At 54.7% G+C, this 19647-nt stretch overlaps 1 protein-coding gene across 2 annotated transcripts; it reads right to left on the bottom strand.

Annotated features, from left to right (window-relative positions):
- Positions 1-10193: 10193 nt before the first annotated feature.
- On the bottom strand, positions 10194-18675 carry Rnpepl1 (arginyl aminopeptidase like 1). Of its 2 annotated transcripts, none has more exons than XM_063237010.1 (11): positions 18058-18675; positions 15004-15144; positions 14536-14687; positions 14094-14210; positions 13622-13857; positions 13404-13517; positions 13000-13112; positions 12702-12810; positions 11653-11904; positions 11432-11574; positions 10194-11243 (listed from the first exon to the last, which is right to left on the bottom strand). In XM_063237010.1, exons 1-11 carry the CDS (start codon positions 18574-18576, stop codon positions 10950-10952), a joined length of 2190 nt encoding a protein of 729 aa, XP_063093080.1. In that variant the 5' UTR covers positions 18577-18675; the 3' UTR covers positions 10194-10949. The 2 variants fall into 2 exon arrangements, with proteins under 2 accessions (XP_063093080.1, XP_013012757.2); XM_013157303.2 differs by having other exon boundaries at positions 11674-11904; positions 18058-18673.
- Positions 18676-19647: the final 972 nt, after the last annotated feature.

A 19647-nucleotide genomic window follows, 5' to 3' on the forward strand; every position in this document is an offset into this window, starting at 1 on the left:
GCACAGTCTGACGCCTCGTTCTAGGATGTTTTGTCCTGAGCACTCCATGGTGCTAACTCTTCCAGAAAATAATTCTGACTCCTTGACAGGCTGGCAGCCACACTATAACCGTGAGGAATTTGTTAGGGCCTGCACTTTGCTTTGAGGGTCCTGATGATTAAGACAAATTTGTTCTTGTTGGCTGCTGGTTGTTCACAACCGGGAACAAGTAGGGTTCGCTAGCAGCAGGTGGTACTAGCCTGGGATCCAGACTCATCAGGGCTTTTAATGTGCCACACACACACTCATACTAACAAGCTCAGGAGAGCAAGCAGCTTCCTGTGGCAACATCCATGTTCAGGACTGGGCGCATCCCCAGAACTAAATCAGCTGTTTGTCAGGTGTTAGCTAGGCAGCAGCTCATACCTACAAGATGGGTAAGTATTAGTTTTCCATTGCAGAGAAAAAATACCTGGCACAATCTAAAGTAGTAGAGGCTTATTTGGCTTACAAATTGAGGGGATTTAGCCCAAGCTTAGCTATCTGCAAGGCAGAAATGGCCTGATGGAAGGACCTGGCAGAGGAAAGGTGGTCATGTCAAGGCAGCCAGGAAGACCAAATCCAGGAGCCATAAACAAGAACACACCCTCCTCATGCCCTAGTGACCCAACTCCAACCAAGCCCCACCTAATAACACGTTCGGCTGTGAACTTGTCGATGGATTCATTGATGAATATCTATATTATCCAAACACATGAGAGTTGTGGGGTATTTTAGAGACAACCTGGTGTGAGAGCCAGCACTGGTTGTACTTCAGCCAGAGAAGATGTTATGGCATCTCGCATTCACCTTCCCTATTACCCTATAGCCCTGTGGGCCCATCTGCTACTCCAGGTTGCAGAAATGCCTCCTCACTCAATTTGAAGGGCATCCCCACTGCTTTCCAGGGCTCCCCTCCAGCAATGCGTACAATGGGGTCCTAGCTTCTGAAGTGTGGGGAATGGATAGGAAGCCCTAGGGTAGTGAGATAAGGGATACAGAAGCATCCTGTTCTTGATAAGTTAGCACAGTGGTGGGTTCCAGGGTCAAGGTAGCTATTTAAAGTCTAAAAACATTACACCTTCATGAAAAGAACAGCACAGCCATGGGATGGTGTTGCTTGAGGGTTGCAAAATGAGAGTAGTTCAGGCTGTATCAGTCTCCATGGCATTTGTACTCCCAACAAAGAAGTGTGTCTGAAACACATTTGACCACTTCCTGTGGCATATTAACCCTACTTGTTCTGCCTGGAGGGCTGTCATTGTTTTTCAAGGGAGTGTTCTGTGACTTCTCCACTCAGGGGTTCCTCATCTGAACTCCCATATCTCCACTGATCAGTGAGCAATAACTGGGCACTTCTTTGTGCTGCTTGTTGTATTCTCATGGGGCCACAGAGACTGGAAACTGTTGTCCTGTTTGCACATTGCATTTAGATGAGAGTGAGGAGGGGGAAATAAGTGGCAAAGCCACCCTTAGGGAGGAGAGAGCCAAGGTCTCCCCATCAAGGAAGGGAGGGCAGCAACAGCTGGTGGTGAAGAGGGGATATGCACCAGTCCAAGAGCAAAACCCTCATTTGGCAGGCTGCCATGTTCCATCCTAGGAGTCTGACATCATCCTGGCTCCAAGGTCAGAAGTTCAGAAAGGATCATGTGCCCTAGCTCTGGGCAGTGAAGCATAAGCAACCTGGAGATTTTAGGGAAGGCTCCCCAGTCTGCAGAAGACTAAGGGTAAGTCTCTGCATGTGCAGATGGAATGCTAGTAACTGATGCAATTGCCTTATGACCATATGGGGAGAAGCCAGAGGCTGAGAACTAAGGACAGAAGATAGGAAGAATGTGCATTTCCGGTTATACCACTGAGCCTTGAGTTGATCAGGCCATGTAGCTCATCTCTGGATCCTGTAGCTGGGACTTGCTGTTCGAGTAACTTTGAATCTATCATTTAGTAAGACAGGCTGGTGGACATCCCATATTATAACAAGTCACCCCAAAACTTAGTGGCTTAAAACTGCCAGCAGCATCTCACGGCTTCTGTTGACCAGGAGATTGGGAATAGCTTATGGGTAGCTTTGGCTTAAGGTCTCTAGGATGTCAAGCCAGCCACAAATTTATCTGGAAGCTTGATTGCAGCTGGAAGATCCATTCCAAACTGACATGAAGCCTTCCATGAAGGCTGGACTCCCATGAGGCTGTGTGAGTGATTTCACATGGCAATGGGACTCTCCTGAGGTAGGTATGCAAGAGGAAGGGAAAGTATGTTTTATGAGCTCCCTCAGACCATAAGCTGTTCCCACCACATTCTATTCTTGGAAGAAAGTCACCAAGGCCAATGCTCACTTAAACTTTTGAGGGTTAATCCTGGATCCAGCAGACCCATCCCTTAATTTTGTACTGTAAATTTGTACTTTAGTGTTATACTAGACAGCTGTGTGTCTAAGTACCTTTCCCTGAAGGATAGTGGAAGCAATATATATGTTTACCCACTGGATGTGATAAATGTCAAGTAGTATGCACGTGTACAGAACTGCCAAAACAGGATTTGGACCTAACCTTATGCTCTGTGGCACAGTTTTTGCATATGTTTATCTGACCATCGCAGAGGGTCCAATAGAATCACAACACTCCAGGATTTGTTTAAAAAAAAGTTTTCTTTTGATTTTTTCTGGTAGAAGTAACCCAATTCAGTACAATGACATGAAAAACTAGATTTGCAAAATTTTGGAGGTCAAAAGTGAATCATTATTACTCATGCATGGATGATGATGATGATGATGATCAATTATGGTAAAATACATGCTTTCATAACGAGTGTGTGAGTGGATAATGATGACTTTGACATTGGCCATATGACTAACTTTATGTGAAATGGGACAAGAATTGACTGATACACAGAGAATTCAGATCTCCTTGATTCAGATGATGAAGAAATTAGTTACGAGAGTATGTATTTAACTAGTTGAAATGTTACATAATGGTCACACAACCAAATAAAATGATCCAGTGTTAGAACTAGGTCCAAAAATATAGTGAAGGCTTTGGCAGGGGTGGAACATATTGGGCAGAATGCCAGCACTGCCATTCAGTGTTGGAAATTGTAATAGAGAAAATACCACAAGATGCTATGAAATACATAGTGGCTGAAATGCAAGTAAAGCTTTCTGTATGCACCAAATTCCATATTCAAATATATGTTTATTATGACACCTCACTAGATAGAACAACTGTTTGTGGGTCTGCTGTATTTAGCAAGGATTTCTTATGATAATCACAAGAATGTAAATGATGTATGGAAAACTGATGGGTCAAAATATGGCCAAAAAATGTATGCCCTTGTAGATGCAAAGACTTATTATGCTTTCAATTTAGACATTTATCCTGGAGCACAGCTATCAGGTCCTTATTCATATACAAATAAAATGAATAATGTTGTGAACAAACTTGTTGTTCCCATCTCCCAAACTAAACAGAATGTGACATTGAACAGTTGGTTTACTCGTTTCCAACTGGTGTTACATATGACAACAGCACAAGTTGACCAGTGCAGGAACTGTACACAGGAACAAAGCAGAAATTACCAATGAAGTATTGCAATTTCAAAACAGAGAATTGTATAGTTCAGTCTTTGAATTTCAGAAACACTGGCCTCCTATATAGCAAAGAAAAGCAAACTGCTACTGCTGATGTGTACATTTCACCATGATAAAAATATCAACAGGGAAACTTTGGCAAAATGGGAGCCTAAGATGGAAACTTTCAGCAACAAAACTAAATGTGGAACAGATGATGAGTTATGCAGCAACTGTGATATCACTTGAAACACAAAGCATTGTCCAATGGTTGTGTTTTACTTGATCCTAAATATGTGTGGCATAAAAAAGTGTGATAGCTTACAAAGAAAATAAGTGCAAAATATCATAGAGACATTTTCTAAGAGGATTGGATAGGAGCTCACAAGAGATCATTTACAGCAGAGAAAAACAATGTTTCTGCCCACAAAACTATGCAATAAAATTGTGTAGCACACTGGTGAGCTGACAGGTGAACAGGCAGGTGCAGCATCACGAAGACCTGCTATGACAACAGGAAGACAAAAAAGATGTCAACTGTGCCCTACAAGAATGTGCAGGAAAACAAAACATATAGTTCTGTCAGTGTAAGCAATACTTATGCATGGAACATGCAGTTGTCATGTGTGAAGATGCCTTGGATGTGACAGTTGAAACAAAGCTTATTTCTATGGTAGACTTTTGTTTGCATTTGCATTATAGTTCACATAGGACTTTATCTTTGATGTTATCTTTTAGGTTTTTAAGCATGTTGTACCATAAATAGAGTAGGACGCTCCTGACAAAGCAGGAAGAGAAGAGAGGTGCAAGACTGTTATGTAGGAAAAGAAGGCCAAGCACACGTGCTGTCAGTGTAACTGAGACGCCTGCATGGGACAGGCAGGTGTGATGTGTGAAGACTGCCCTGAGAGTAACAGTTGAAGCGAAGCTTATTTTTGTGATAGAGTTATATTGGTATTTTCATCGTAGTTCATATAGGAATTTATTTCTGATGTTATTTTTTAGGTTTTGTAAGCAAGTACACAGTTGATAGGGAAATGTTGTTGTCCATTCTAAATGCACAGTACATACTAAGAATTTAATGATTTTTATTGATATTTTATGTTACTGTTAACTGTCCACTGTGTGATATAATAAGAACCTCCTGACAAAACAGCAGGATCACCAAGGTGTCAAGTATGTCCTCCCACAAGGCCACATGTGCTGGCAGTGTAAGCCACGTGTGTGTATGGATCATGCTGTTGTCACATGTGCAGTTGCCTTAGGTGTGATTTCTGAAGAAAAGATGATTTAAAAAAATTTTTTTTAAATTTTTATTTATATATTTTTTGGTACCAGGGATTGAACTCACGACTTTGTACTTGCCAAGCAGGCACTTGTACCACTGAGCTAAACCCCTGGCTCTAAGATGATTTTTTTTGTAGAGTGCTATTGGTATTTTAATTGTAATTCATATGGAAATTTATTTCTGATGTTCTTTTTTAGATTTTGTATACCAAATACCAGTTGGTGCAGAAATTTTAATGCTTTTTTAATAAACTCAATAAATATTGAAAACTCAGTAGTTTATTTTTGTGATTTGTTTCCTCTTAAGTATTCATTGTCTAATATAATAGAACTCATGAAATTAAAATTAATAATTCAACAATAGAAATATTCTAAAAAATACACAAGGATCTGATAGACCCACATTTATGCTCCTTGATGACAAAATTCATTTATGCACCTTGATGATAAAATTTACTTACGCTCCAAGGTAGCCATGCCTTTTGCCCAGGAGTACCAGAGTACTTGTGGCTGCACTGTAGGAGCCCTGCAGGCCCCAGGGGTGAGACAGGACTAGACATGTACAGGGAGCAGTAGGCCCTTTCCGGAAGGAGCAGGCAGCCACATCCTCCAGGCCCTGATGGCTTTAGAGCGAGTGAAGGGGGCGGGTATCCCCAGAGAGCTCAGCAGAGATAAGCCTGGAGGCTGGTCTCAGTGAGGAAGCCCAGAAGTCCTGAGTCTGAGGCAGTGGAGGTGGAGAGAGATTTGGTTTTTAGAAGATGCTTGGTGATGTCTTACGAGTCACAAAGGACAGAGTTGTGGGTGCTGGAGAGGTGCTGGTGGACGTAGAACCCCAGAAGCCCAGCAGGACTGGAAGACAGGCCTTCCCTGGCCCCTGGCCTATTGAAGACGCATAGGGGACAAAGCAGCAGAAAAACTCTGCCATGTCAATGCATTGGGCATGATCACAGTTACATTTGCAGGCCTGGCACATGTGGCAGTTTAGGCCCACACAATGGTAAAAGCTACCCAGTCCCAGCCGGTGTTGGCTGGTTCCTGAATGGATGTGATATCTGGCCCTGTCCCTCAGAAAGGCCTCATGTCTAAGATCTCTTTGTCTCTCTGTCTCTGTCTCTGTCTCTCTTATTTTTATGAGGTGAAGGGGTGGTAGTGGGAGGAGCTGTCTTCACCATAAGGGACCTCACTTCTTAGGAGGTCCTGGCTTCATAGGACCAGCTGCTGCCACACACATCTGGGCAGGAGCCTGATGACCCAGCAGGTCTAAGAGGAACCTTTGCTGAGGCAGCCCAGACTCCACAGAGTCCCAGTGCTTTGAAGCAAAGGTCACCTGGCCCTGCCCAGCAAGTGTGCTGAGCCTGTTTCCTGGTCTGCAGCGCCCATGGTTGTGTCTGCGGGACAGCAGTGCAGGGCCGTGGGGGCAGTCCGGACAATCACACTCCTGGAATTCTGGGTGTGGTCAGTTCTGCCAGCACAGCCTGTCCTGAGGAGCCCTGTGGTGGGTGTAGTGGAGGGGGGTCCTGGACGCTCAGCTGTCTCCCCTTCCCAGCCCACTGGTTCCACCTGAAGTGATCTTTGTAGGAAGGCAGTGACAGGGCTGTCTGGGTCAGTTCTCCAGGGAAAGCAAAAGGGGCTCCCCCGGGGCAGTCCCCAAAGGCTCAAGGGTCAAGCCATGCTTGAAATGTCACAGTGAGTTGCTGTTGTCCCCAGAAGCAGGTCTCCTGGGAGTGCCTGGGAGAGCAGGCGATGGCTCAGGGCTGCATGGGGCAGGGAGAACGAGGGGCCGCACTTCACCTGCAGCGGCAGAGGAAGGGCTCTTTGGGGGACAGTTTAAACATGGGATCTCTTCCCCATTATAGAAAGACCACGTGGTCCTCGTGGGAATTTTTAGCCTAACTCTTCTGGAGCTGTAATGTGGCTTTGGATTTCACTACGAATGTAGAGCGGCCTCCTCTTCCAGAGTGGGGCGTGTCCAGAGGCGGGCTGTTCCCTGCATCGGCTTGTGAGGTCTGTTTGCTCTGACTGTGAACGTGCAGAGGACTTTCTGGGTCTGGGGGAGTGGCCAAGGTCTCCAGAGCACTTGGCCCAGACTGCTAAGGGCCAGCTCCGATCCTTGCCAGCCTGGCAGCTCTGCCCACACCCTGGCCATGCTCCATGTAGAGCTGGCAGGTCCTGCTGTCATTTCATCTGGGTTTTAATGCTCTCAGTGTCTGATCAGGTGATTATTTAAAAAGAGTCAGTAGGAGCAGGGGAAGTAGCCTTAGTAGCTGACATCAGATCTTCCTGGTACAAGTAACAGTGTTCATGCTGCACATGGTGGCACATTTGCAATTCCAGCCCTTAGGAGGCTGAGGCAGGAGGATTGCTGTAATTTTGAGGCTGGCCTGGGCTACCTAGTAAAACTCTGTCTCAAAAAACAAAAAAGAAGGGCTGGGGATTTAGCTCAGCAGCATAACCACCTGCCTTGCAAGCAGGTGGTCGTGAGTTCGATCCCCAGGACCGATTAAAAAAAAAAGAAAGAAAAAGAAAAGAACAATCTTTGGTAGGGACACTGGCCCTGTGGGAGCCAAGTTAGGTGGCTTTCAAGGGCAAGGCCACCTCCCCTGGCTCAGGCTGGCAGGGGAGGCAGAGAAGAAAACAGCTAACAAGGCGAGGCTGGGACTCTTTCGGGCTGAAGGGATTGGGAAAAGGCCCCTGGTGTGGACAGAAGAGGAAAGTTGAGGTTGAGCAGGCCTGGCCTTTGTGTGGCTTTAACACCCCTCTGTGCCTCTCAAGTCTCAAGTAAACTTAACTGCTGAACTCAAAGTTTCCTTTTTTAAAAAAGCTTTGCTCATCTCCCTGCGCACTCTTCATCTGAAGGGTCCAGCCCACCGATACCCTCATCACTGTAAGCACTCCACTGTGTCCATTTTTTAAATAGACGCCTTTTTAAAAATTTCCCAGGTCTCTGGCTTGTTTCTTCTTTTTTGACATCTGTTCTTGTTACACAGGGGTCTATTCCTATCTTAGTTTATTTCACCCCTCCCGTCCACTCATGTCTGAGATTTTTACCTACCTATGCTGAAGTCCTCTCCCAACTGTTCTCCAGCAGTGTCCTTGAAGGGTAAGCTTGGTTTGCTGAGTGCCTCATCCTTCACCCCTGGCATGAAACCTAGCAAGTGATTCTCAGTTGTCTAACATGGAAATTCCATCTAGTTTTGTCCAAAGCCTCTGGTTTTAGGGAAGAAGCCCCCAGTAGGGTCCTGAGAGAGGAGGTAGATGAGAAACTTGGACAGTGTAGACCCCTGGGCACGACTGTGGCTCTGGACACTATCTGGACCCAGGGCTTAGGGCAGCTGCAGCCACATGGGGGTTCCACACACACCCTATCCCAAGTTTTGGCTCTGAGCTGTCTTTTCCACTGAGGCCCAGCCCCCTTTGTGAGCCTCACCCCTGGCCCCACAAACACCCTTCCTCCTCACTGCCTGCCAGTGCTGGCTGTTCCAAAATACACATTTCCCCACATTTGGGCCTCAGCTCCCTGTGGGCTTCAGAGCTGTCTGCCAGACACCCCACTTCCGTGCCTCAGGTAGGTGGGTAGGGCTATGTGACAGGGGTGGCACAGGACCTCCAGAGCTGATCCTGCCAGTGAGTCCCTCCGCATGGGACTTGTAGCACAGGTCACCCCAAGAGGCTACCAGGAGAGGAAGTTGCTCCCCAGGCTGACCTGCAGCACACATGAGAAATAAACTTGGTTCCAGACATGGGTATCTCGGCATCGTCTGTGGCCAAGGCATAACTCAGCTGGACGAAGAAGCCACCCTGAAGAGGGGAGCTGCCTTACAGAACGCAGGGCTGTGGCTGTCAGCAAACTGGGGTTTGGGCTATGGGAACCCCATGTTACACAGTGCCCAGACATGGGAAGAGCCAAGCACAATGACTCACAAAGCAGATGGAGTACGGGACAGCACGTGAGTTGGGTGGAAGCAGTTGGGAAACTGCTTTGGCAGGGAGCCTTGGTCACGAGCTGCCCTTCACAAGACACTACAGAAAAAGATGGATCGAGATATCCCAGGTTTTCATGCCAGACAAAAGGCACCAAGAAGATAGAACATAGGACCCCACTGGATGTGTATTCCCTGGCACCCCCAGCAGTGCACAGAGCCAGGATGACAGGCTGGTTTCCGGGACAACCACCCGCCAGCACCCGTGTGCCATGGTGGTGGCTTCTGAGGTCACAGCTGTGCTGGAATCGAGGTGCTGGGAGCCACTAGGATCCCAGCTTGAGATCACTGACACCTGAAGGCAGTCTAGGCGGAAGAGGCTTCCATGGCGAGGAGGAAAAGGTGGCCATGGAGGACGGCTGAGTGGGACGATAGAAGCCCTGGCAGGATTGAGGCCACATGGCACCAACTTACCCTCTCACAGTGTCCCTGAAGCCTTCCCCTCCCTGTCCCCTGCTGGGTATGAGGGGTAGGGACTGCTTGGTTCCTGTCACTGGACCCACTCAGGTGCTGAGGTGAAGATTAAGAACCATCACACAGAGGTCCCCAAACCCTGGCCTCATGCTCTTAAGCCACAACTGAGGTGCTGGGCTGCCTCAGGGCAGGGGTGCATCCTGAGTAGAAGGAGGGTGAAGGGACACTTGGTGATGGGGCAGGTGACTTGGGCCAGTGTGTGTGTGGAGTGACCATGTCTGGCCAGTGGATTTGCCATGGCACTCCAGGTGGGAGACCTCAGGGTGTTGTGCAGTCCCAGAGGATGGCCCTCTCCTTGCATGAGTCCCTGGATGGCCCTGTGAACAGAGCTACCTGTCACGGTCTCTGTCCACCCCACAGCCTGCAACCCAGCAGTGACCTGCCTGGTGGACACCCCAGTCCCATGGTCAGCCATGCAAGACTCATCTCTGCCTCCTGGCTTCCTCCTCTACTCAGCTGACAGTGAGACCACCAGCTGGGCCATGGTGTGGACCAGGTTGCAGAGATAAAGTCCACAGCAAGGACATGACAAGTAGTGCTGACCCCTCTGGGAATGGAACATAGGCATTCTCCCCAAACTACATCCCCAGCCCTGTTTGCTTTGAGTCAGGGGTCTCCCTAAGTTGTCTGAGCAAGGTTGAATTACAGGCCTGTGCCACAGTGCCCGCTGACAAGTGGCCTCTTTGAAGGTGCCCAGGAGACTGCTCAGGCCCAGGTGTGGCTGAAGGGTCCAGGACAGTGGGGACACCTGCTGATGGCCTCCTGGCCTCCTCTAGAACAGGGCCTGCAGACCAGGGGGTAACCAGCCATGATCAGGACTAGGTAGACAAGCAGGGCAGGGGACAGGCACAGGGATGGACAGGCGGAGGTCAGGTCTGCAAAGTGGAGGTTTAATGGGGTAGTCCCCTCGTGCCCTGTGCAGGGGTCCCAGGCCAGAGCCCAGGCCTGTTACCTCTTCCAGTGCGCGGGGCCCTGATAGCACCAGCACCACCTTCCCTGGGTGGCTGTGCTGCCACTTGGCAGCCTCCAGGACAGGCCATCCAACCTCACCTGCCTCGAGGGCCTGCACCCCAGGCTTCCAGCAGCAGGAAGGCCCTCTCTGGGAATGCCCATCCTTTTCTTCCATCCCCTGCCCTGTGCTGAGGGAGAATCTGTGTCCTCGTCCCTCTGCCAGGGCCCAACAGGCTGCCAAGCCCAGGGGCAGGGCTCTGCGGGGAGGTGCACTTCAGGGACGGCGTGGCCCGGGCCTCCAGCAGATGTAAGGCACAGTGTGGTGGCTGCCAGGGGACTGGCTACAGTGGCTGCTGTCCCCAGGGGCAGCATCCAGCAGGTGCTGGCATCCAGGGTGAGGCACGGCTGACAGTGTTGAGACAGGAGGTGTGGCAGGTGCTGGCCAGCCTGGGGCCTGCAGTGTAAGAGGGCTGGGGTGGGGTGGCCCAGGTGCAGGGGCCTCCGCTGGACACAGGGTCCATCTCCTCCAGCCCTTGGCCTGGGAGGGCCCACAGCAGGGGCTCATGGGCCCGGGCAGAGCTCGTGGCCAGAGCCGAGGCACAGTCATGGCGGCCCGGACCACAGAAGGCACAATCACGGTGTCTGGGAGGTCGAAGGTCGGCCCACTGTCAGGGCTAGGCAGACACATTGACGTCCCTGAGAGAGATGGTGCTGCTGGGAGCCTCGTCCCCAAGCAGCAGCGCTGGCGAGTCTGAGTCCCTGTCTTCCCCTGCATTGACCAGCTCTGCGCTGGGCTCCGTGCTAGGCTCTGCGCTGGGCCCCAGACCCTGGGACAGGATCTGCTGGATAGTTCTGCGCAGGTTGGGGTGCAGCCGGCCCTGTGTCTGGTAGAAGACCTCCAGCGCAAAGGACTTGAGGGCACCAGTGCAGAGGTCCTCATACAGCGGGATGGTGTACATGCGAGACATCTGTGGGGCAGGGCAGGGCCTGGTCACTCAGCAGCCTCAGGCCCATCTGTGCCTGCCCCTACTGCAGCTGCTCCACCCAGAGGTACATGGCTATGGGGCCCACTGTTGGCCTTGACTGAGCTCCCCATTCACTCGAGCCACCTCTCAGGGGAGTGTGGGAGGGAGGGGCAGCAGGCAGGTAGCTGTACCTGACTCTCCAGGAAGCGCCGGACTCTGTGGAGGTCAGGATAGTAGTAGTTTCGGACAACAATCTGCAGCCAGCGGATGCGGATCTCTGCATTCATTGAGTCCAGTAGAGACGAGTAGCACTTGGACAGGCTCATCACCACCTCTGTGGGGCAGTGGGCCGGTCAGGGCTGGGCCAGCCCACATTCCCTCCCCAGTCCATCCTGGGAGCTGTGGGACCCACCCTGGGGGCTGTGGGACCCACCCTGGGGCAGTGGAGACCCGTCCAGAAGCCGGTCCAGGAAGAGTGCAGTCTGGAAGGTCCTCCACTTAGAGATGTCGATGGCACTGGCCAATGCGGCTGCCTGGTCCAGAGGCTCTGCAGTCCATAGCTGGAACAGGGCCTCCACGGGTCGGGTCAGGCTGGACCCCTGAGACAGGTCTGGCTCAGCCAACGGGGGGCCAGTGGCATTGAGCCAGCGCTCAAACTCCAGCCCTGCAGACAGAGGTGGTCATGACTGGGAGCAGCAGCCTGCCCTGGTGATTAAAGGGCCCCAAGGTGTCGCTGGGCAGTTCTGGTTCCCAGGGCCCAGGACCCCAGAAACCTGAGTTTCAGGGAGGCTGGGTTTAGATCCAGCTAGTATCTGTCACTTGGAGCCACTGGAGGGGCTCATGGGAAGGACTCAGGAAGCCAGGGGTGAGCTGATGACCTAGGGATCCCCACCCTTCCATCCTCTCCTGGCCGTCAGTGAGGATCCTTACCCCAGCCTTACTGGGTGGGGGGAGCGACACACACACAGAGAAATACATCCCTGCTTTCAGTGGAGATGCCTGGCAGCTATGGGTGCAGATTCTGCCACCTCCTGAGACATCTTGCATTACCTATCTTCCAAAACCCTAGGTATACGCCCAGCCCCACCTCACTGTCCATCTGCAGAGAAGTGTTTTTCCCTGGGCGAGAGGCCACCAACCCCCAGCCCTCAGGGGTATGAGCAGGGCCAGCAGGCTATAGCCCGCTCTGGGACAAAGCTGTCCTCCCTGGCGACCTGGCTCCAAGCCCTCTGCACACTATCTTCACTGCCCTCTTCCACTGCCCATACCACTCAACTTGCACAGCAAGCAAAGTACCCTCACTGGGCTTGGCACTGTGCTCTGCTCTGCTACCACACAACCCAGTCTAGGCCCACCGGGTTCCACCAGGCTTGGCTGCAGAGCAGTGTGGAAGGGGCTTGTCTTGTCTTCCAGGGGCAGCAGGAATCCTGGCAGCAGAGGCATCGGCAGGGCTGGTCTTACCTGCCCGGCAGTCCACACTCTGCTCCTTCAGCTCTGGGAAGAAGCTGAGGAAGGAATCCAGCAGGTCCTGCGCCACCACACTGGTGAACTTGTACTTCTCCACGTAGGCCTGTGTGAGAGGGAAGGACCTCAGCTGGCCTAGAGGGCTGGGCACTGCTGTGGGGCCCAGACAAAGAGGTGGGAGAGGGAGGAGGTGGCACCCCAGCAGCCTGGGTTCGAGCTGGGCTCCTGGGCCCCTTCCAACTTTTTCCCCCACCCTGGGAGAGAAGGGCAGGAGGCCCAGAGGCTGTGTGCTCACTCGGAGAAATTCATCAAAGCGCTGGGGGTCTCCGCAGAGCTGTGACAGGTAGTACACGAAGCAGTAGCCCTTCTCATACGTGAACAGGTTCATCAGGTGACTGGGATTCACTCCTGTTGGCAAACAGCCTGTCTGCCTCCCACCCAGTCCTGCAGGGTGGCCCAACCCAGGGGAGTGATAGGCAGGGTAAGGGGCCTCTGCCCTCACATGGCTGCGTGAGCAGTGACCTCTATGCCAGGCTGGCGGTACTCAGAGCCCACAAGGTAGCACAGGTTGGGAGCCTGTGACACCTTTTTCTGGTCAGGAACATCTAGCCTGGCCTTGACAGAACCTAGCCAGAATTGGCCAAAGGCAGGCAAGGTGGCCAGGGGTGACGCCCATGGTGTCCCAGGCCCACAGTGTACCTGGCTCCAGCTTGACTTGCAGCTTGCTGACTGGGCTGTCCTCCCCAAGAAGCCTCATCTGTCTGTGTAGGGCATCCAGGCGGAAGGCCGTCTCCAGGCAGGTGAAGGCAGCGCCTGTTGGGGGTTGAGTGAGTGGTGCCAGCTGGGATCCCAGTGTCCCCCAGAGGGCTGGAGTGGCTCTGTGCCCCTCGTGGTTGTGGACACCTCGCCTACTATACCATAGGTCTCCGTGGTGATGCGGCGCTGTGCGTAGGTGGCCAGGCCCTCACTCAGCCACATCTCTTCCCACGTGGCATTGGTGACGGCGTTGCCAAACCAGCTGTGGGCGACCTCATGGATGACATCAATGACCAGGAACTCGTCGCTCTCCAGAATGGAGGAGATGATGAAGGTGAGGCAGGGGTTCTCCATGGCCACGATGGGGAAGGAGGGCGGCAGGAAGACAATGTCATACCTGTGCCCATGAGTGCGAGTGAGTTGAAGAGCAGAGTCAGGGCAGACTGACAGGTACCTGCCCCCTACCTGCACCCTCGCCTGGGCTGTAGCCTCCTCCTACAGTGAGTATCGCTTCCTCCCCGTGGGATGGCGTACAGGGCACCCAGGGGTCAGACAATAGGCTTCCCTGTGGCCCCACTTCCTCCTCTGGAGGGAGGTACACACCCTCTGAGGGCTGCCTGGGATAAAGCGTACCTGCCCCACATGTATGGCCCATACAGCCGCTCAGCTGCGCTCAGCCACTGCTCCACGGCACCTGACAGCTTGTTGGTGGCTGTAGGCAGGAGGCACGGCTCGGCCCACACACGGCTCCTGTCACAGGGTAGGGGGATATGGCTGACCAGCCAGGCTTTTCTCTCCCCACCAGATCTTCCCCTTTCTCGTCTGGCCTGGCTGTCCACCCCTGCCCATCACCCCAACAGGGCTGCACTGGCCCTTCCCAAGGCAGAGGAAGCTGTGCTGAGTGGACTTTGCCTATTTGGCCTCTGGGCTGACCATGGCCTGGAAGTGAAGGGCAGCCAACACTGGGCAGGGTAAAGGCCCTGGCAACAGCCACAGGCATCCTGGGCAGGACAGCTGCATGGGCTCCCATGGCCTGGGTTGCAAGGCAGTCTTGGCCAGATGCTGGAGGCCTTACCTGGGCCCGATGTCTGCTGGCTTGAGGTCTCCGGCCACGAGGGCCACGAGGTAGGCAGGCACGGGGTGCTCCATGTGGAAGTGGTAGACGCCTTCTTCCTCCACATACGTGCTTTGGGTGGCACTCATCAGCACCTGTACCCCTGAGGGGGCCTACAAGGGAGTGGGGCTGAGGCCTAGGAGCTGGGTGCCACCTCCAGGGGCACTAACACGTTTTTAGGGGTGACCTCATGCTCCCTTCAGGAATCTCCCGAAACTCAGATCAGGGGACCTGAGGCCCATAAGATGAGTCATCCAGTCAAAGAGCCCCACACAGAAATTTCAAATTCCCAGGGTCCCCACCAGGAATCCCGCACTTTGAAGACCAGGAACCCCCTGCTAGGTCACCCCTGAGCCCCAGCCCTAGCAGGCATCAGTGCCCTCCCGAGTGGCCTGTGCACATGGCAGGGTAGGAGGTGGCAGCCCCGACCTTGACCACAGCAGAATAGGTGCATTTGACGGCAGGCGTATCAAAGCAGGGGAAGAAGGAGCGGTTGCACACTGAGTGGCCCTGGGTGAAGACGAAGGGCTTGGCGTTGCCATACGTCAGCTCTGGGTCCAGCCACCAGATCTGTGGGCAGGGAGTAGTGTCAGCAGTGGTCACCTGGCTCAGGGCTCTTAGCCCAGAACCTGGGGCAGCAGTGGCAGAGAAAGGCTGCGGGGTTCTAGAAGGGATGCTGACCTGGCCACCCACATCGGGCTCACCATGTCCCACAGCTGCCTGTTTCCTCTGCCTGCCTGGCATCTTTGGGGAGATAGCAAGCACTGCCAACCGACTGTGGCCTGGCCAGCGCCGGGGCCACCCCACGGCACTGTTTAGCCGGGCTGGGGACAAGAGGAAAATGTCCACTGAGGTTCCAAAGGAAAACTGAGGTACCAGCTGAACACATGGCATGCACAGTCCCAGACTGCAGCTGGTCTGTCAGGAAAAGGAGCTGGGAGCATGGAAACATGGGAACCAGAGCTGCAAGTGAGTCAGCCCACACCCAGGGCCTGCCTCCAGCCAGGGCCGCAGGCAGCCGAGTGCACAGGCCTGGAGGACCTGGAAAGGGCTTGAGCCACGGGCTGCCACAGAGCCTGGTGACCTGGGTGTCCCTGGCAGCAGTTACCCACCACTGACCTGCCTGGGCAGCTCCTGACCTAAAGCAATGGCTGCTGAGACTTGTGCCTCCAGATGTCAGGGTAGGCCCCACCCTCGCTGCAGACTGGAAACTGTCCCTGCCCACCTTCCCTCTGCCAGGATGACATGATTGCTGAAACAAACTGAGTTGTTCCTGGCCATCCTGGTGACAGGACACAGCACACAGGACACAGAGGGAAGTCATCCCAATATCCCCAGCCCTCTTTTAAGAGTGAGCAGGTCTGAACACCACCGGGAGGCGACAGAGCCAGGGTCAGAGAGCTGCCATGTGGGGGGCCTGAGACACAGAGGGCCCCTGCCCTACAGATTCACCTCCCAGATGGACCCCAACCCTGGCCTCCCCTACATCTTGCCAGACAGACGCCTGCCAGCATTCGTGGATCTCTTCCAAACTTCTTGCTGGCTGCCTTGTCCCTGGCCCCTGACCACAAATGTGCCTCTTTTCTGCATGGCCCCAGAACAGCCTGGGAGCTTCTCCATGCCTGCCTACCCCCGCACATGAGCACCGTGAGCTTAGGACCCATGAATCTGTGTGGGGGAATGGACCTGCAGCAGTTGTTCCCAGGCCCACATGGGGAGGATAAGCCTGGAGCCCACAAAGTCTGGCATCCTTTTCCCAACATGGCACCTCTCAGGGTCTCCCACTGCCTCACAGCCACCCCTCAGCCTCCGGAGATTGGCTGACTTGTTGGACCAGTAAAGCTCGCAGTCTCCCCCTTAGTGAAACGCACTGAGCCTACCCCAGAGGGCATCACCAGCCCCTGGCAGGGCATGGGCGGGGGGAACACCGATAGCCAGAGGAGAAGGAACAGGTACAGCGATGGTGGACACTGCAGGGCAGGAAGAAAGCTGCGCTTGCTGAGGTGGGGGTGCAGGACTAGGGTGAAGACGAGTGGGCCCTGGAGTCTTTAGCACTCTAACTGCTTGTGGCAGACCCCAGGAGACCCAGGCAGCTCCCACTTGATTTTTGGTCTAGGGCTATGCTCCAAACTTTGCAGTGCTCACAATGTGTTGGGGGCATCTGAGGTCAGAGGTCACTTTCTGCAAGTGATGAGCTCACAGCCAGGCCCCTTGTTCCCTATCTACTAATTCCACAGCCACTCTGTAGGGACTGGGGCTGGAACACTAGGAGGTGGGTCCGCCGAGCCCAAAGTGGAGCATCACAGCCTACAGCCTTCCCTGACAGGATCACTGAGCCAGCCATGAAAAGCCCAGGAGCAATGGCCACTCTCAATCCCTGGCCCTGTTTGCAGCAGGCTGCAGTAGCCTGCTTCCGACCTTGGTCCCACCATGCTGCTGGCTGCGGGCAGAACAGATATACAGGTCCAAGTTCACAGCAGAGGTCAGGGAGGGCCCCTGTCAATCCTCATTTGGTGTGCTGGACCCCAGCACAGGGCCCCAGCAGCTGGTATTCCCATGGGGGCTCTGGGAAAAAGTGAGGCAGCAAGCCCTGCCCATGGCTCCTAAGAAAAGTGTGAACCTAGCCTGGCCTCTTCCTGTCCAGATGTCCCCTTGGCCCTTGGTGGGCCCTGGCTTGTCAATTTGAGTAACTCGGGCAGTGTCCCTCACAGGGGTCCAGAGCTGCGTACGTGCTCCTATGCACATGCTGGGTGTCATATGTGTGCTATCCATGCTGCTAAGGACCCAGCTCGGATTCCCATGCTTGAGCAACAAAAGGTCCTGTTCTGTCTTGCAGGCTACTGCATGGCTGGGAGCTGCTGTCGCTGCTGTGGGCCACCTGGCTCTCTGGTGGGGCCTTTGAGATGGTGGGTGCAGAACCCTGCAGAGCCCATTGTCTCTGTGCTGTTACTGTAAGGCTTATGACCCAAACACCTGCCAGTCCATCTGGAGGAGCGCGAAACCAAGCCCTTGCCTATATGTTCCCTCTCCTACCTTCCACCAAACTCCCTGTTCTTGATTCCTTTCTGGAAAACAAACCTGGCTGCCCGCAGCCCTCTGGAGCCGAGGGCACAATGAGGCCCTGATGCAGCTGACAGATGGCCTTGGCCCACCTGTCAGCTGCCAACTCCAGCAGATGTATGACTGGGCAGGTGCCCACCAGAAAATGCTCCTGCATCCAGATAGGGGCAGAACGTCTCAATGCAAGGGCTCCCTGTGTGGCATGCTGCCCCTTGCCCTTCCGCCCACAGATGTACTCAGGGCTCTAACCAAAGTTCCTAAGGGTGCACAGGTGACAGCTGCGAAGCACAAGGGCACCTGGGCAGGACTCCAGGGCCAGGCTGCCCCCCCACGACCTCTACAGGTGCCCCAGGTGAGGCTGTAGGTGACTATTTCCTGGCCTGGCAGCGCGGTCAGCCCCCCGCCCACACAGGCGAGACTTACCGCGGGGGCGTCGGTCGAGGTGTAGCGCAGGATGACCTGGAAGGGCTGGTGCGCCTGCAGCTCAGGCGGCAGCGTGACCGTGAGCGACGAGCCGTAGTCCGTAAACGGGTCCAATCTGAAGGCCAGCGGGCAGCAAGGGGGCTCAGCCTCGGGTGTCTCGGGGAAGGCGGGCAGTGGGGGCGGCTGAGGCCCCGGCCCGGGGGTGGGGAAGGCAAAGGCGCAGGGGGTCTCTGCGGCGGGGGCGCGGCGGAAGGCGGCCGAGTGCAGGCGCAGGGCCGGGTGCGCATCGAGCACGAGCGCGCGGGGCGCGGGCCGCAGCGCGCACAGCTCGAGCACCAGGCAGCCCGCCAGCTCACGCGCCTCGGGCCGCAGCTCCAGGCCCAGTTGCAGGTGGCGGAGGCGGAAGAGCTGCGCGCTGGAGGCCGAGGCCACGTCCAGGGCGGGCGGCGGCTCGGGTGGCGGCCGGGCGGGCGCGGTTTCGGCGCCCGGCGCCTTGCGGCAGCAGCACTGCCCCGCCATGGCCGAGCGCTAGGTGAAATCCATGGGAGGCGGCCGCGCGGGGCCGCGGGCGAGGGGCGCCGAGCAGCGGTGGCGGCGGCGGCGGCGGCGGGGCGCGGGCACAACAGGAAGTCGTGCCGGGAGCCGCCCGGCCCGGCCCTGCGCCGTGCGCCGCCCCGCTCGGGCTGGGCTGTGGCCGCCGGGGGCGCTGTGCGCGGGCCGGGCTGTGCGCCCGCGGGGAGGGCCGCGCCTGTGTGATGAGAGCCCGGGCCGAGCCGGGACTCAGGGCACCGGGGCGCTGTGCGCGCAGCCAGAACTTGTGAGCCCGCGGGGCGGATCGGGGCTAGGACGTTCTGAGCTGGGGCACTGTGATTGGGGGCGCTGCGGGCGGGGTTTGGGGCCGTGCGCGAGCGCTCTGAATCGCGGCGCTGTGATCAGGGTGCTGTGCGCTGCGTCAAGGCTCCGCGCCCATCGTCAGGGCCGGCGCTATGCTGCGAGGCTGTGAGTTGGTGATCAGGGGCACCCTGAGACAGAGGCGCTGTACAAGAGGCTGAAATGCTGTTGGGCTGGGGGTCAGGGCTTGGCACCGTCCCCAGCCTTGCGTCCTGCGCTTCCTCCTACACTGTGATCTGGCAACACTGGGAGGGCAGAGCATCGGGAGGGCTGGGCGTCGAAAGTGTGGGAGCGCGGCGCTATCCCTCTGTTCAGGCCTGTTTCCGGGAATGATTCTCGGGGTCCCTGATGGAGTGATGGGGTACAGAAACTTGAGGCTGTCCTATCAGACCCAGCATCTCCTTGCATGCTTCCCATTTAGGTCTCATAAAGTTCAGTTGTCAGTTGCTCACCTGTATTTCAGGTCTGCTTGTCCTCTGTGGTGGGGGCAGGGTGCTAATGGACAGAACAGACAGGGAACTTCTTCCATCATAGGAAGTTCTGCTGGCCACGCTACCAAGAGGGCTTGGGGCATACTGTTTTGGAGCTGCATGCTGAGCTGGCAGACCAAGCTGCCCAACACTGTACCTGTTCAGGTAGACAAGGGCTGATGGGCTGCAGAGCACCGAGACCTTTTGCACTTGGCAGGGCCTCTGTCAC

Source organism: Cavia porcellus, unplaced genomic scaffold (genome assembly GCF_034190915.1).
Source record: "Cavia porcellus strain 051 isolate PalLab524CR breed Dunkin Hartley unplaced genomic scaffold, mCavPor4.1 scaffold_26, whole genome shotgun sequence".
Lineage (NCBI taxonomy): Eukaryota > Metazoa > Chordata > Mammalia > Rodentia > Caviidae > Cavia > Cavia porcellus.